The sequence below is a fragment of the Hypanus sabinus genome, chromosome 31 (genome assembly GCF_030144855.1).
Source record: "Hypanus sabinus isolate sHypSab1 chromosome 31, sHypSab1.hap1, whole genome shotgun sequence".
In the NCBI taxonomy this organism is placed as follows: Eukaryota; Metazoa; Chordata; class Chondrichthyes; order Myliobatiformes; family Dasyatidae; genus Hypanus; species Hypanus sabinus.
In genome coordinates, this window is record NC_082736.1 from 36,060,617 (window position 1) to 36,079,440 (window position 18,824).

The following is an 18,824-nucleotide window of genomic DNA, read 5'->3' on the forward strand; positions in this document are numbered from 1 at the left end:
GGGTAATCACATTTGTAATTTTGTAATGAGATTAAGGAAGAATGTCTGCACCTCACATGGGTGCAACTCACAAAGTCGTAAACAAGTAGGGTATAAAAAACTGTGCAAAGTGTAATTCGGCACTCAATCTAGCAGGAGCTGGTTGGGTCCGACTCTGCAGACTTGAAAAATAAAGTTTACCGTTCTGCAAATTGCTGAGACTCAGTGTGTTTCTGACAACGTGGGGGCTCGTCCGGGATCCACACTCCGGCTGCGGTGGACACGAGGAAGGACATCGGAAACGGTGCACCCCGCCGAGTTTGGCGGTCCCTGACTCCTTGCTCGTCGCTCCGGTGCGGCTTGAGCGAGTGATATCCGGACAGCGCAGAGCGGTAAACGGGGAGAAGGGGACAGTACCTGGTACTGGAAGTCCCCAGGACGCACCGGGTAAGTGCCTACTATTATAGTAGAAGGGTGCGGGAATAAGTAAGGACGGAGAAGACCGGGATAGCTACCCGGGGGTTCTCCTGATAAAAGTCCTTGGGACGCACCGAGTAAAGTGCCTACTGTTGCAGTAGAAGGGTGCGGGATTAAGTAAGAGCGGAATAAGATGGGAGGGGGGTGGCTCTAAAAAGAAAGAGGAAACGGAAAGACCGGGACCATACCCGGGGGTTCCTCCTGATAGCCCCCTCGGTAGAATGTTTGAGAATTGGGGATGTGGAAGACTAAAAGGGAAACAAAAGAAAAAAATGATACAGTACTGTTTAATTTGGTCGAAACAGCCGATAGAAAAACCTGCGGTCTGGTGGCCGCGGCTTGGGTCTGAGGAGGATTGGGTACGACAAGCCTTAAACATTTACGTTAATTCAAAACCAAATGTAAAACCGGAAGAAATTGCTTATGCTTTTTGTTGGGCTCCCTGGCCAGGAGTAACAACAAAGAGTTTTAAATTGGGCATTAAAGGGGAGCGGAAGTGGGACCCACTCGATCATTTACCCCCTCCCTATGTCCAGCCTTCTGCGCCCCTTGCGGGAGCAGAGGGAGGACGTGAAGAAAGTGAAAAAACAGAAGAAATAGACCCGGAGAGGGAAGAGAGGGATGTTAGGGAAAAAGCAAAGGCAAGGATCGAAACAAGGAGTGTGACAGGAGCAGATAAGAAAAAGAAGGACGAATCAAAAAGGGAAGAGGTACAGCTGTGTCCCCTTCGAGAGGTTCCAATGGGAGGAGAACGGGGAGGAACAGGATTTGTAAACGTCCCTCTGACAAGTACCGAAGTACGAGGATTTAAGAAAGATATGAAAACTTTATTAGAAGATCCAATGGGACTGGCAGAACAGTTGGATCAATTCTTAGGACCTAATGTTTACACTTGGGAAGAAATGCACGCGATTATGGGAACGCTATTTTCTGCACAAGAGAAGCAAATGATACGACAAGCTGCAATATCAATTTGGGGAAGGGAACAGCCGAATGAGTTACCGGGGGACCGGAAATTTCCAGTAAACGACCCACAGTGGGACAAACAAGCAGAAGTGGGAAGACGCAATATGCGACAGTGGCGAGAGTACATCATTAAGGGAATAAGGGAGGCTGTGCCAAAAGGTCACAACTTTGCCAAGGCGTTTGGAAACCACCAAGGGAAAGATGAGAGCCCAACCGACTTCCTCGATAGGGTGCGGAAAAATGTGCAACAGTATGCGGGGGTGGACCCTAATTCGGCAGTAGGGGAACAATTCTTTAATACCCCCATCCTACCGGTCCAAAAGCCCGACGGCACGTATCGAATGGTTCAAGATCTGAGAGGCTTAAATGCGGTAGTCCAAACACGATACCCGGTAGTGCCTAACCCCTATACATTAATGAGCAAAATACCTCCTGAACATGAATGGTTCAGTGTGATAGATCTAAAAGATGCCTTTTGGAGTTGCCCGTTGGAGGAAGGAAGCCGAGATATGTTCGCATTTGAATGGGAAAATCCCTTCACTGGGCGGAAGAAGCAACTCCGGTGGACCGTCTTGCCCCAAGGGTTCACGGAGTCCCCAAACCTATTCGAACAGGTACTGGAGCAAGTATTGGCTGGATTCCATTGTACCGAAAAGAACCAACTATTACAGTATGTCGATGACCTACTACTATCGGGACCAGCAGAGGAGGTAGTGTGAGACGATACTATAAGACTCCTGAATTACCTAGGAGAAAAAGGATTGCGGGTGTCCAAGAAGAAACTGCAATTTGTCGAGAAGGAAATAACATATCTCGGACACAGAGTCAGAAAAGGGCACCGCCAAATAACCCCAGAAAGAATAGCGGGAATAACTAAAATACCGCTTCCCAGGACAAAGAAGGAAATAAGACAATTTCTGGGCTTAGTGGGCTATTGCCGGATTTGGATAGAGAATTATACCTCCCTGGTGAAGTTTATGTACGACAAATTGGCAAAGGAAGACCGGGGAATAATCAGCTGGACCGAAGAAGAAGAACAGAAGTTCAGGAAAATAAAAGGGCAACTAACTCGGGCCCCGGTATTAACACTGCCAGCACTGGAAAAGCCCTTTCAGCTGTATGCAACAAACAATGAAGGAACTGCGTTAGAAGTACTAACCCAAGAAAAAGGAGGAAAGCGGCAACCTGTGGCCTTTTTATCAAAAATGTTAGACCCGGTATCCCGGGGATGGCCGACGTGCATACAAGCCGTAGCGGCAGCAGCCGTACTAGTAGAAGAAGCACGGAAATTAACCTTTGGGGGAAGAATGACGGTGTATACCCCGCACTCCGTTAGCACCCTCTTAGCCCAAAAAGCTCAGCGGTGGTTGACGGACTCTCGCATACTGAAATACAAAACCATTCTGATGGTCAGGGATGATTTAAGCTTTGAAAAGAACAATAGTTGTAACCCGGCACAGTTCTTATACGGGGAATCAACAGGGGAGGAAACCGAGCATAACTGCGTGGAGCTAACAGACCTTCAGACAAAAAGTAGGGAAGATCTACAAGTTCCCCTAATTGAAGGCGAGGAACTATATATCGACGGCTCCTCCAGATGCATCAATGGGGTACGACACAGTGGATATGCTATTATAAACAGGAGGACTAGGGAGACGGTGGAGTCCGGCCGGCTCCCGGGTAATTGGTCAGCCCAGTCTTGTGAACTATATGCCTTGCAGAGGGGACTGCAACTGTTAAGAAACAAAATAGGCACTATATACACCGATTCTAAGTATGCCTATGGAGTGGTACACACCTTCGGAAAGATTTGGAAAGAACGGGGGTTGATAACAGCCAGGGGAAGGGAATTAGCTCACGAACAAATGATAAGCATGACTCTGGAAGCCCTAACATTACCTCAAGAAATTGCAGTGGTTCACGTTCCAGGACATCAACGAGGAACAGCCCCGGAAGCAATAGGAAACCGGCTCGCAGATGAAGAAGCCAAACGGGCAGCAATGGAAAAAACGGTCCGACTTCTAACCCTGATACCAATAAGGGAAGGGCTTAACAAACTACCAGTCTTCACCCAAGTAGAAATAGACGCTATGAGCCAGCTGGGAGCCCGACAAACATCAGAAGGCGAGTGGAAGACCCCCGACGGACGGCAAGTACTGAATAAGGAAGTAACTCGTCATATACTGCAACAACTACACCAACAAAGCCATTGGGGAGTGCAAGCTATGTGCGACACTATCCTAAGGGACTATGTTTGTAAAGGGATATTCACACTAGCTCAACAGGAGGTGTGGGGCTGTTACACTTGCCAAAAGGTAAACAAGAAAATGATGCGTGCCACCCATAAGGGGGGACAAACACTAGCCGTCCGACTGTTCCATCTGATCCAAATAGACTTTACGGAACTACCACAAGTTCAGAGATGGAAGTACCTGTTAGTAATTGTGGATCACTTCACTCGGTGGGTGGAAGCATTCCCAACCACTAAAGCAGACGCCCCTACAGTGGCACGGATCCTATTAGAAAATATAGTCCCGAGATATGGAATAATGGGGTCTATTGATTCAGATAGGGGAACACACTTTGCCTCAAAAACACACCAGCTAATCTGTGACGCCTTAGGAATCCAATGGAAGCTGCACACCCCCTGGCACCCTCAGAGCTCAGGAAGAGTTGAGAGGATGAACAGTACCTTGAAGAAGCAATTGACAAAACTAATGATGGAAACCAAGCTACCCTGGACCAAGTGTCTACCCCTGGCCCTACTAAGAATCCGCACGGCTCCTCGAAAAGATATAGGAGTATCCCCTTATGAAATGTTGTTTGGCCTTCCATATTGGAACAAGGTGGAGGGCTATCCTTCCCTGCAAGGGGGAGATGTCTTTGTAAGGGACTATTTACAGGCACTGTCTCGTTCTTTTGCAGAATTGCACAGGAAGGGGTTACTCGCACAAACCCCACCTCTGGAGTTCGCACTCCACCGAACTCAGCCCGGTGACTGGGTCCTGATTAAGACTTGGAAGCCAGAGAAGTTACAGCCGCAGTGGGAAGGCCCATTCCAGGTGCTACTGACCACCGAAGCCGCAGTAAGGACAAAAGAAAAAGGGTGGACCCACGCCGCGAGAATCAAGGGACCCGTAAAGCCCGAAGAAGGTGCAGAATGGACTTGCGTCCAGGGAGAAGACCCGATGGTGCTAAAGCTCAAAAGACGGACAGAATGAACTTTGGGACTGTAATGTATATACTGCTATTGTTGAGAAGCGCTGAAGGGGGATGTGATAAGTGCAGGACGACTGTAAGGGTGGGCATGACGGTTTTTCCAGGGTCCTTTGTATCACACTCGCATGTAAACGGAAATGTTATGACTACAACAAAAAGGAGGAGTATGTGGAAAGTTTAATCTAACCAACTGCTGCTTAAAGATAGATGACAACGGAAAGGTGGTTCAAAAAATATCAGATAAAATAAGGAAACTGGCCCACGTGCCGGTACAGACCTGGAAGCCGCTGGGGTATTGGGACTGGCTGGACGGATGGTTGAAAGGAGGCTGGTGGCGAACCGCTTTAGGGGTTATAGGAGGGGGATTGATGGTCCTCCTTCTGCTACCATGTCTGATCCCCTGCTTGCGGGAGCTAGTAGCTCGGGTGGCAAGACAAGTCATGCAACCAGGGGCCCCAGCTGATCCTGTTCAGGTACTCCTACAAAGGGAAATAGAGCTAGAGGAAAAAGCCTATGTAAACCCGTGGCAAAAGCCCAACTGATAGCACATTCTAAAAAGAAAAAGGGTGGATTGAGAGAAATGATTAAATTAAAGACGGTACTTAAGGAGTCCATTTAGAATGTGCTGACACAGAAAGAGCGTGCAAAGCAACTTGCAGGGCAACGTATAAACCAATTTGCAAAATGAGGATGAAACAATAGCTTGCTGATTAAAGAAGCGATACGGGTAATGGGAAGACATGCTTAACGGTTGAACAATAATGGTGTTAATGCGCTGAGGCTGATAAGTGGGCCAAAGGGTAATCACATTTGTAATTTTGTAATGAGATTAAGGAAGAATGTCTGCACCTCACATGGGTGCAACTCACAAAGTCGTAAACAAGTAGGGTATAAAAAACTGTGCAAAGTGTAATTCGGCACTCAATCTAGCAGGAGCTGGTTGGGTCCGACTCTGCAGACTCGAAAAATAAAGTTTACCGTTCTGCAAATTGCTGAGACTCAGTGTGTTTCTGACAGTTACTACCCCTTAACCATCAGGCTCTGGAACCATAAGGGATAACATACTCAACTTTGCTTGCCCCATCACCAAGCTGTTCCCACAAACCATAGACAACCCATGGGCTTGCTCTTAAAGCTCTACAACTCATGTTCTTGAGATTTATTGGCTATGTATCATTTCTTTTATGTCAGGTTTGTATTTGAAGAGTTTCTTGTCTTTTGCACACTGGTTGTTTGAACATCCTGTTGGGCGCTGTCTTCCATTGCGTTTCTTCATGCAAATGCCTGCAAGAAAATGAATTTCTGGGTTGTATTTGGTGGCGTCTATGTAGGTTGATAATACTTTGTACTTGAACGATTTTGAACTTTCATGTGGACAGTAAAGGTTTAGATTAGTGGAATGTGCGACAAGTCAGACTAGTCTGGATAGAAATCTTGGGTCAGCAAGGTCTGGCTGGGCCGAGGGCCTGTTTCCGTGCTGTGTAATACCTTGGGAAGCCCCGATAGCGTAGCGGGTAGTGCAGAGCCTTCCAGCTCCAGAAATCAGGGGTTGAAACCCTTCTGTCTGTAAGGAGTTTGTATATTTCCTCCAGGTGCTCCGGTTTCCTCCCACAGTCAAAAGTCATTTGGGTTGGGGTCAGTAAGTTGCAGAGATGCTATGCTGGTGCCAGAAGCATGGGATCACTTGCGGGCTGCCCTCAGCACATCCTCGATGGTGTTGGTCGTTGATGCAACCGATGCATTTAACTGTATAATGTGATTTTTCATTTTTTATAAACATGGAAGAGTACAGTACTCAAACAAGCCGTTTGGCCTACAATATACAGTCAATTAAATTAATAGTTGACTGTCAATTAAATTAATAATCAAATGGCCAACTAAACTAATTCCTTCTGCCTACACATGTCTATATCCTTCCATTTTCCTCACATTCACGTGTCAATTTAAACATCTCTTAAAAGTCTCTGAGGTTTCTGCTTCTACCACCCCCTCACCTTAACTGCATGCTCTCTGGTACAAGACATTTCAGCCCTGGGAAAAATATACTGCCTGTCTCCTCTATATGTGCCTCTCATGATCTTATAAGCCTCTGTCAGATTTTCCCACAGCCTCTTGTTACAGCACATGCTCTCTAATCCAGACAGCATCCTGATGAACCTCACTTAATTGAATTGAATTGACTTTATTAATTACATCCTTCATAGAAATGAGGAGTAAAAATCTTATTGTTACGTCAACTGCTCGCTGTTGGTTCTCGGTAGTTTTCAATCCTCAGGTTCCTGCAGGAATTCAATGAGAGAGAAACTTTGATTCTACACCATTGTTTATTCTAAAGTTTACACAAAGGAACAGATACTAAGTAAACAAAAGAACCACGCTATAATGCAGATGAAACACACAAAAGAAGTGTTAATAAGGATGGTGCTTTTGAAAAATCTATGACCTTTATATTTCAGGTAACAGAAATTCCTTTGGTAAGAAAATCCAATCAAAAGGCTACACAATTATAAAACATGTGTAATGTGCTAACACTTAGCTGACTAAAAATGAGAAGGTGACAAACCGTTCTGTAACTGCTATATTGCATTCTCACCAGCAAATAGGGACAAATCACCACATACCATGAAAAATACATGAGTTTGTTAAAGATACAAATGGGTAAAAATACAAATCACGTCAGCAAGAAATAAAGTACAATTAAAACTACAATTTTAGCCTTGCATTAATGCAATTTAAAAGTATATTTTTTTAAAAAACAACCGATCCCAACAACCCTTCCTACAATGGGGCGGCCAGATCTGTAGACTGTGACTGATGAAGCTAATCTCATCCAAGTGAATCTGAATCGATTAATTATCACACTTCTCCACGCAGGTGGCTCCCCGAGTCTGCTCGATGGCTCCTCATGAACAAGAAGACCAACGCTGCCATGAAACAGCTGCGCAAGGTGGCAAAACTAAACGGCAAGGAGGCAGATGGGGAAAAGATCACCACCGAGGTAAGTGCACCCACGGACGTGTCCCGCCACTTGCCCGCCCTGCTTGATGCATAATGGGTGCAACTCCTCCCTTCGCAATTTCAAGCTCAAGTTTATCGCCAGCTGGCTGTATACCTACAACCTCCGGACCACGGTGCACTCACAATATATACAGTACTTCACACACAGCACATCAGAACAAAAAAGTTAAGAAATATAATTCAAAATGCTTGCAGTGCGCGGCACAGGTAAATAGTAAACAGCTCGCTGTCCTAGTGACAGTGGTAGCAGGGTACTCAACCCTGCAGCGGATAGTGAGGTCAACTGAGAAGATCATCAGGGTCTCTCTTCCTGCCATTACGGACATTTACACCACACGCTGCATCCGCAAAGCAAACAGTATTATAAAGGACCCCGCGCACCCCTCATACAAACTCTTCTCCCTCCTGCCATCTGGGAAAAGGCACCAAAGCATTCGGGCTGTCATGACCAGACTATGTAACAGTTTCTTCCCCCAAGATATCAGATTCCTCAATACCCAGAGTCTGGACTGACACCAACTTATTGCCTTCTACTGCGCTTATTGTCTTGTTTATTATTTATTGTAATGCCTGCCATGTTTTGTGCACTTTATGCAGTCTTGGGTAGGTCTGTAGTCTAGTGTAGTTTTTTGTGTTGGTTTACGTAGTTCAGTGTAGTTTTTGTATTGTTTCATGTAGCACCATGGTCCTGAAAAACGTCTCATTTTTACTGTGTACTGTACCAGCAGTTATGGTCGAAATGACAATAAAAAGTAACTTGAACCTGAACTTGAATAGTCTCACAGCATGGGCGAAGAAGCTGTTTCCCAGTCTGGCAGTCCTAGTCCCGATGCTCCTGTACCTCCTCCCTGATGGTAGTGGGTCAGAGAGATTGTGGGATGGGTGGTAGGGATCCTCAACAATGCTTTGGGCCCTTCGTGTACAACACTCCCGGTGAATGTCACAAATAGACAGGAGGGAGATCCCAGTTGCTACTTATTCACTGTAGGGTCTTGCATCCAATGCCTTGCAGCTTCTGCACCACAAAGTGATGCAGCCAGCCAGTACACTCAACAGTGGTTCTGTAGACAGAATGGGTTTAGGAAGCCATGCACGGATCAATCTCCTCAAAGTGTAGACACTGCTGTGCCTTCTTGACTAAGCAGGCAGTGTTGTGGGTCCAGGTTAGATTGTCCTTCATGTGCACACCATGCAACTTCGTGCTCTTCACTCTCTCCACGGCAGAGCCATTGACATGCAATGACAAACTCTGCCCTCCAGTGCAGCAGGGAGTTATCTGTCACTTGGTATGTCAGCAAATTTATACAGATGCACCATGGAGAGCTTCCCTACTGGCCACATCATTGTCTGGTCTGGACGGGCCACTGCACAGAATCAGAATAAACTGCAGAGAATTGTAAACGCAACCAACTCCATCATGGACATCTCCACCATCGAAGACATCTCCAAATAGCAATGTCTCAAAAAGGGCGGCATTCATCATTAAGGACCCCCATCGACCAATAATTACTTCACTTTATTGTCACCAAACAATTGATACTAGAGCGTACAATCATCACAGCGATATTTGATTCTGTGCTTCGCGCTCTTTGGAGTACAATTCAAAGTAAATATAATCAAAATTTAAATTATAAATCATAATTAGAAAATAGAAAAGGGAAAGTAAGGTAGTGCAAAAACAAAACCGCGAGTCAGTTCCGGATATTTGGAAACTATTTGGAAGATCCAGGTCAGGATCTGTTCAGCAGTCGTATCACAGTTGGAAAGAAGCTGTTCCCAAGTCTGGCCGTATGAATCTTCATGCTCCTGAACCTTCTCCTGGAGGGAAGAGGGATAAAAAGTGTGTTGGCTGGGTGGGTCGTGTCCTTGATTATCCTGGCAGCACTGCTCCGACAGCGTGCGGTGTAAAGTGAGTCCAAGGATGGAAGATTGGTTTGTGTGATGTGCTGGGCTATGTTCACGATCTTCTGCAGCTTCTTCCGGTCTTGGACAGGACAACTTCCATACCAGGTTGTGATGCACCCTAGAAGAATGCTTTCTACGGTGCACCTATAAAAATTAGTGAGGGTTTTAGGGGATAGGCCAAATTTCTTCATCTCAAGGAGGAGGTACAGGAGCTTGAAGACAAACACTCAAATGTAAGTTCCTCTAACCTCCATGTAATTTAACTCACTGGCTACTTTATCACAGATGATGTATGGAACTTGGGTGGCAAGGTGAAGATACCTCTCTACCAAAGGAGGTGTAAAGTGCTCCTTCCCTCTGCTAGCCTGCAAGTTACCCTTGGGCAAGGTGTGGCATCTGCTTAGCCCTCAATCAGGGTCATATGAAGCCATTGGAGCAGGTGGTAGATGGACGTATGAGCAGCTGCTGCATATCTGAAGTCCTGGTTATGCAACCACTGATGTCAGGCAATGGCTGAAGAAGGCAATGGTAAACCATTTCTGTAGAGAATAACTGCTGAGAACAGACATGGGCCACGGAAAGAGTATGATTGCACATAATGAACAAAGGGCTAGCTTGGTAAAACTCGGGCCTGGCATTTTCAGTTAACACTAGTTTACCCTTGATACGTTTGAGTTTTCCAATGCCATCCTTGAACACTGCTGTGGCATCATCCAGTACCTTCCTTAATTCACTTCCAGTTGATTCTATTTCAGGGGATGTGGTGTGCAAATGGTGGATAGATCACCAAGCAAGTTGTAGTTGTCCCAGTCAATCATTTCCCCGCATGCCGACCCTCCCATTTTTATACCACCTACAAGCCCAATATGGCCTGTTGGTTGTTGTATTTCACTGTTGTTATGATCCCAGCCCCCTCCTTTTTGAGAATCGCCAGATCGTTAGAAAATGAGAGAGAATCCTCAGCAGGACAAAGCAACGGATTTGGCCATTGTTTCTTGGAGACACCTTTGTGAATTACGATCCTATACTACGTGCCAGCTCTCAGGTCAACGTAGGCTGGGCTACGTGCACACCCTCAGGCAATGTGGGCTGGGGGATTGCATCACCCCACCCTGATTGACATCTACAACTCGGCAAGTCCAGATAAAAGGTAGGCTGCAGGGGACAGTCTCGCAGCAACGCAACAGAAGGAGACACCATCGCTCATCGCTCATCACTCCCGTGATAACGGGAAGCTATTCGGAAGCCGCGTGTGGTCCGTTTCCCCGGCCTAGGAAACGAGTGGCTGATAACACCGAAAAGGACGTCGAACTGACAACGGGGAACCCAAATTCCCGATTCAACGGTGTGCGTCCAAAAAGACTGGCAAGTTTCTTTTCTCACCAGAAATCTCTCTCTCTCTCTCCAACGCGTGAAACCCAGCGGTTCCCAAAAGGCAAAAAGCCTGCTGACTTCTGAGTGACTTTTATATTTCCATCGGACTCAGTATTATCCCCTAGACAAATAAGAACTATTTCTTATTGATGATTATTACTATACCCGCGCTTTAGATTGAGTATTGACGACGTATATTATCTGAATGTTTGCATTAACCTTACTTTTGTGTCCCTTTATAAATAAAGACTTTTAAAAATAGTACCATCAGACTTCAGCGGACCTCTCTATCTTTGCTGGTAAGTGATCCAGTTACGGGATACGTAACACTGTTGATACTGTCACTCCTACAGGAGTTATCTTTTCCCCAGTATAAGTTGTCAGTTGGATATTTGCAGGCTTCAGACAGTATCTTTGAAAAGCCATTCAACCTCATTTTTGTGGAATGACTGAAACAGCTAAGCCAGTGTCCAATTCCATTTGAATTAATTTGACGTTTATTTCTGGTGTAAGCAATATAGTTTGTCCATTGTTAGTTTTCACATGTAAATCTCAAGGCTATCCAGTCTTGTGTCACTCAGAATCAGGTTTATTATCACTGGCACGTGTCGTGAAAGTTGTTAACTTAGCAGCAGTTCAATGCAATACATAATCTCATCATTATCAGATTTTTCATCATCAGCATGACTTGACTTTCTATCTGTTTCTCTTCTCTGTGCAGTCCATTTATTTTTGTCTGACCAACATGCTCTTTGCATATGTCCTATTTTGTTGCATTTTCTGCAAGCTTCGCCTTTAAACCTGCATTGGTCCAGTGTATGTAAGCCCCTGCTGCAATGGTAACACAATCTGTTCGACCAGGCAGGTTTCTGTCCAAGCTCAATTTTGTTTCTGTCGACTGTTTCCAGTGACACAGCAATTTTAACTGCTCTTTAAAATGTGAGTTGTGCTTCAGTTAAGAGCCATTTTTGAATGCTTTCTTGTAAGATTCCACAGACTAATATCTCTTAGTATATTATGATGGCCATCACTGAACTGACAACGCTCAGACAATCAATTCAGTCACATACACTGAAATGGACTCCCCTTCCTTCAGGTTCTTCTTATGAAACCGAAAGCATTCTGCAATCAGCGATGGTTTTGGTTCTAAATGTTCCTGCATTTCTTTCACGATATCATCAAAACACATTTTGTATGATTTGGTTGCAGCAGTTTAAACTTCTAAACAAACTGTATGCTCTTCCACTCACTTACTCAGCAACATTGATTCATTGGCTATTTCATTTTCTTCAAAATACTGTTCAATTTGCTCAGAATGCAATAACCAGTTATCTTTTGTAACAAGCAATAAATACCAAGAACATGATAATGAAGAGTCCTTGAAAGTGAGTCCACAGGTTGTAGGAACAGTTCAGTATTGGGGAGAATGAAGTTATCCATGCTGGTTGAGGGGTAATAACTGTTCCTGAACCTGGTAGTGTGGGTCCTGAGGCTCCTGATCGCAACACCATGAACAGAGCATGGCCTGTTTGGTGGGAATCCCTGATGATGGATGCTGCTTTCCTGAGACAGTGCTCTGCGTAGATGTGTTTGGTGGTGGGGCTTTACCCGTGATGGGACCTGTGCAGAATCCTGAGAATTTTGGTAAATTTTTACCAAAGCCACTACTATAACTTCTGACATTTATTTCAGTTCCCTGGGATGCATTCCATCAGGACTAGGGGGCCCACAAGTTTGCTCAGCACTACCTCTTTAGTGATGGCTATTGTATCAAGGTCCTCACCTCCCATCGTATCCATAACAACATGGTCATTCAAAGCCTCATTACCCAATATCAATTTCACCCTTCTTGTCCTGCATCCACTTTATCCACCCTTTTCCACTTTATATAATTATAAAAACTTTGCTATCCGTTTTTACATTTTGCGCCCATTTATTTTCATAATCTATCTTCCCTTTTTAATTGCTTGCTTAGTGGCTCTTTGTTTTCCCAATCTCCCAGTTTCCAGAATAATAACTATAAATAGGATCAATGATAGAACAAGTCAAGCACAGAAGACAATAAACTGTGCCAATGCAAATATGAATAAATAGTACTAAATAAAGAGAACAAGAGATAACAAGATAAAAAGCCCTTAAAGTGAGATCATTGGTTGTGGGAACATCTCAATAGATGACAAAAGCATCCACGATCCACACACCCAGCCACGCTCCTTTCTTGCTGCTGCCATTGGGACTCGCACCTTCTACACGATGGCAAAAGAGCTTGGCTGGGTGGTGTGGATTGTGGATGGTGGATGCTGTTGTCAGAGGTTATTTGAGATGCACTCCATTGGGAACATTTAATAGGTTGTGGGAGCTGGTCCCCACTACCCCCACTCAGCTATGACAAGCTTAAGGTTTATTGAGATCCAGATAAGTGACAGGTCCATTTCGCACGATGTCTCTTTCCCGGGAGTGTAGGACGTTAATCCTTCTTCATTACGAGTGAAGATAGGGTGAACGGTCGCAGTCTTTTCCACACGTTAGGGGAGTCTGAAACTAAAGGGCGCAGGCTTAAGGTGAGAGGGGAATGACTGAAAGAGGACCCAAGGAGCTGGCTTTCCACAGAGGGTGGTGAGCTTATGGAACGAGCTGCCAGAGGAAGTGTGTACATTTACAACCTTTCAAAAGACACTTGGACAGGGGTTCCCAATATTTTTTTATGCCCTGGAGCCTCACAATTAACCGAGGAGCTGTGGACCCTGAATTAGGGTTCATAACTCCGAGCAGGTTATGAACCCCAATACATGGGCCACATACAGACAAAAATCTTTGGAAGGATACTTGTATGGATAAGAAAAGTTTATTTAGAGAGAGTTCAAGTTCAATTGTCCTTCAAACATACACAATACAGCCAAAAATAAAGCATCCCTCCGGGGGCAAAGTGCAAAACACAGAAGCAAGAGTCACACATTGTTACGAGAGCAGATAAACATAGTCACAAAAATATATAGCCCAGTACCTTGAGCATCCTGGCCTGTAGATTGATGCTGTGTGGGATGATGTCCTGGAGCCACGTTTCTGCAAGAGCAAAGCTGTGGCAGTACCTCATCTCCCGCTGGGTCAGCCACAGGTGTACACAATCCAGCTTGTCTTCCTCGGAGTGGACACTGGAGGGCAGCACTGACAGGAGGCCACACCACCCCCCCCCCCCCACCATCCCAATCCTCTAGTCCAGAATTCAGCGACACACAGACAGCTCCGGTGTCTCCTTCGCCGGAAGCCGCAACAGGCGACCCTGAGGCCTGATGGGCCTGGTCCTGATGAGGAGTATCTCAGCATTTTCTGTTATCCTTCCACACCCCTGGCACCCACAGTTTCAAAAGTAATCTTTCATACGCTACAGAGTCATAGAGGCATACAGAGCAGAAAAAGACATTTCGGCCCAACAGGCTTGAGCTCATCAATTCCCATCTCAGTCAGTCCCATTTGCCCATGTTTGTCTGGTATCCCCATAAACATTTTCTATCTGTGTAGCTGTTAAATGTTGCTAATGGGCCTGCCTTAACCACTCCCTCTGGCGCCCGCTCCATATACAGAGGATGAAGACGATGCCTCTCCTACTTCTTTGGGGTGGCACCATTGCATACCAGCTAGCACCAATGCACAGTGACCCTTGCGGGCTGCCCTTTACAGGTCTCTGGACTGTGTAGGCTACGGATGTAAATGATGCATTTCACTGTACGTTTTGATGGTCCAATGGTTAAATGGTTTGGTCAGTATAGCCCCTGAAATTCTTATTCTTCACAGACATCCACAAAACAAGAAACTCCAAAGAAAGAATGATAGAAACACCAGAACCCAACTGCCCCCACCGTCCCCCTCCTGTGCACAAGCAGTGGCAGAAACATTAACCCTCCCTCCCCCCTTCCCCACACCACCTGCAACGACAAAAGCATCACCCCCACATTGCAAGCAATAGCAAAAGCCTCCCCCAAGGAGATCTCAGTCAAGAGCCCATCATGAACTACGGTTCATTGTCCAGCACTTCTGTACCTCAGTAATATACAAGTGATATCTAAAGCTAATCTTAAATCTTAAAATCTCTAGGTGTTGACAGTTTATTCTCCAACCAACATGCACGGCCCTCCACCATAAGCTCCCTGCCCACAGAGGCTGCCCTGAACTGTTGCATTACTTAGAAACATAAAAACAAAGAAATCTACAGCCCCTCAGCCCACAATATTGTGCTGACCATGTAACTTACTCTAGAACCTCCTAGAATCTCCCAACTGCATAGCTCTCTATTTTTCTAAGCTCCATGTACCTATCTAAGAACTGCTGGCACCCATCACCCCCTGTGTGAGAAATTTACCCCTGACATCCCCCTTGCACCTACTTCCAAGCACCTTAAAACATTAAATGCAGGAGATCCTGCTGCACTTTGATTTTTGCTCCTGGATGTTATTGAGGGCATGTCAGTAAAAGGCCCGTGAAGCTCAGATGTATGAATTCACTGTAATTTGCAGGTTCTCATATCAACTATGGAAGAAGACCTGACAAACAGCAAAGATTCCTACAGCGTGCTTGATCTATTCCGGACTCCTGGACTGTGTAAGATATCCTGCTGTATCATGTTTGTCTGGTAAGCTGCTAGTTATTGAAACTTTATTCAGTGCCCAGTTTTCTGCCGTGTTCCGAAGACGTACAGGTTAGGGCTGGTGAGTTGCAGGCCTGGTGACATGCGGGCTGCCCTCAGCACACTGCGTCGGTCGTTGCACTTAACTCTATGGTATACTTTAATGTTTCCATATGCATGTGAATCAGAACCAGGTTTAACATCGCCGGCATATTTCGTGGCATTCGTCGTCTTTGAGGCAGCAACACAATGCAGTACATAATAATAGAGAAAAAAAAGTGAATTACTGTTAAGTATATTAAATAGTTAAATTAAATAAGTAATGCAGAAATAGAAAAAGTAGTAAGGAGGTGTTCGTGGGTTCAATGTCCATTCAGAAATCGGATGGCAGAGGTTCCTGAATCGGTGTATCTTATGGATTTTGGGCTGTCGATACTGAAAATCGCCATGGAAGTTCCCTATCACACACCATTTTTTAAAAATTGCCTACATTGGTTATTTGAATTCACAATTCAAGTCAGAATAACCATGCCAAGATTAAGGAAAGCATTTTTGATGGTCCACAAACCAAACAGGTCATCAATGACGGGCAATTTGAAGAACTTCCAGTGGGACCGGAGAAAATCACACAGGAGGCATTCAAGGATGTTGCTGAAAGTTTTCTTGACAACTACAGAACACCAAACTACGTGCAGCTGTTGACAACATGCTTAAAGCATACAAAACCATGAAGTGCAACATGTCACTAAAGATTTATTTTCTGCATTCCCATTTAGACTCCTTCCCTGCAAATCTTGGCACTGTCAGTGACAAGCATGGTGAAAGGTTTCACCGGGACATTATCAGGGCCGCTGGAATCCATCAACGATGGCTGAATATTGCTGGTCACATAAGCGAGAAGTCACAGACACGGAGTACAAATGAAAATCATCAACAAAACATTTTTAGTCTAGTTGAACTATTGTGAAGTGTCAGCACCATGATCTATTTCAAAGCATTATAGCCAATAAGTTAATTTCTTGTTTCTCCAAATTCCTATGTGATACAAATAGTCTGAAAGTATTTTTGCATTCAGTTTCAAGCAGTCTATCATAAACAAAAAAAAATTCTGAGGAAACAACAATTAAACTCGGAATTGAACTTCTTTTCTTGGCAGGTTTTCAATTAGCTTCTCGTACTACGGCTTGGCAATTGACCTGCAACGGTATGGGATGAACATCTACCTCATCCAGGTCATCTTTTCAGCCATTGACATCCCCGCAATTTCCATCACTTATATCCTCATAAGATATGTTGGCCGATGCTTCACAGAATGTGTCTCCCTCATCCTGGCCGGGAGCATTATACTCATAAATATCTTCATCCCCACAGGTAAGGAATAAAACTTATACTTGTTTTTAACTTGTCCAATACGATAGTGTTGCGGTTGTCACGATGCTATTGCAGCTCAGAGTGTCAGAATTCAATTCTGTAAGAAAGACTGTAAAAACTTACACCTGTCATCTCCTCTATACCTACAAGCACCTTACAACTGTGCCCTCTTGTGTTAGTGATTTCAGTCCTGGGAAAAAGCCTCTGACTATCCACATGATCAATGCCTCTCATCATCTTATGCACCTCTATCAGGTAACCTTTCATCCTCCGTCGCTCCAAGGAGAAAAGGCTGAGTTCACTCAACCAGTTCTCATAAAGCATGCTCCCCAATCCAGGCAACATCCTTGAAAATCTCCTCTGCACCCTTTCTATGGTTTCCATACCCTTCCTGTAGTGAGGTGACCAGAACTGAGCACAGTACTCCAAGTGGGGTCTGACCAGGGTCCTATGTAACTGTAACATTAATTACCTCTCAGCTCTTGAACTCAAACCCATGGTTGATGAAGGCCAAAGGACAGTATGCCTTCTTAACATAGAACATAGAATAGTTCAGCACAGTACAGGCCCTTTGGCCCACAATGTTGTGTCGACCCTTAAACCCTGTCTCCCATATAACCCCTCACCCTAAATTCCTCCATATACCTATATAGTAGTTTATTAAATTTCTCTAGTGGATCTGCCTCCACCACTGACTCAGGCAGTGCATTCCACACACCAACCACTCTCCGAGTAAAAAACTTTCCTCTAACTTCCTCTACTCTGTTTTTGGGACCTCCTCCTTTTCCAACCCAAGTCATTGGTACCAATATGTCCCATGACCTCTGGCTGTTAACCTTCCCACTTTAGGATATCGTGGACGCAATCAGAAACATCCCAGACCCTGGTACCCGGGAGGCAAACTGCCATCCGTGTGTTCACAGAATTGCCTGTCTGACCCTCTAACTATAGTCCCCTATTACTGCTGCCTTCTTCCTTTCCCTACCCTTCTGAGCCACAGGGCCAGAATCTGTGTCACAGGTGCAGCCACTGTTGCTTCCCCCCGGTAGGCCGTCACCCCCAACAGTACTCAAACAGGAGTACTTATTGTTAAGGGGGACAGCCACAGGGTACTCTGCAGTATCTGACTCCTGCCCTTCCCACCTGACTCCTACCTACTTACCTGTCTGCCGTGGCCCCAGTGTAACTACTAGCTTTTCGCTCCTCTCTATCACCTCCTCACTCTCCCTGACCAGACAAATGTTATCAAGCTGCGTTCCCTTACACGGTCCCTAAGAGGCTGCAGCTCGATGTACCTGGTGCAGATGTTGCTGTCCGGGAGGCTGGGAGTCTCCTGGACCCCACATCTGACACCCAGCACAGAACACTGGCCTCATACACATACTTCCTGTTTCTATTCCTCACAAGTAACTTACCTCGCCCCGACCCATTATCGTTGAAGCCCAAATGAGCCAAAGCCCTACGCTCTGCCTCAGATTGCTCCTTTGATGACCACACCACTGGGCAGTGTCTCCCTTTTATGCCTGAACCTTCCCTGCTATTTAAGTCACGACTGGTGCTCCGGCTATGGCCACTGTTAGGCCACGTACAATGGACTAACACTCTCAAAGCTTCCTTTTTAAATAACCGCCACCGACCTGCGAGGGATTCCTGTTGGTGAGACACCCTTGATGCCGCTGATAGGCCACATACAATGGACTAAGGCTCTTGAAGCTTCCTGTTTTAATAAGAGTAATGTCTACAGCGCGGCCTCTGTTACAGAGATGCAGACCTTACGCTCTCTACTCACTGCAGTCGGTACGGGCAGCATCTCGGCAGCGTTCTGCTGTTTGTTCCTCCACACGCCTGAACTCTTTCCAACCGTCATCAGGTAGGCACCCGTTACGTTCTATAG

General features: G+C 45.4%; 1 protein-coding gene across 1 annotated transcript in view; it reads left to right on the forward strand.

Annotated features, from left to right (window-relative positions):
- LOC132384092 (solute carrier family 22 member 6-A-like) overlaps positions 1-18,824 on the forward strand; it is a 43,368-nt gene that overhangs the window by 20,883 nt on the left and 3,661 nt on the right. The window contains exons 5-8 of the mRNA XM_059955426.1: positions 7,516-7,639; positions 15,450-15,565; positions 16,716-16,930; positions 18,692-18,800. Coding sequence (XP_059811409.1) covers positions 7,516-7,639; positions 15,450-15,565; positions 16,716-16,930; positions 18,692-18,800 — 564 coding nt within the window. The remainder of the gene's footprint in view (positions 1-7,515; positions 7,640-15,449; positions 15,566-16,715; positions 16,931-18,691; positions 18,801-18,824) is intronic.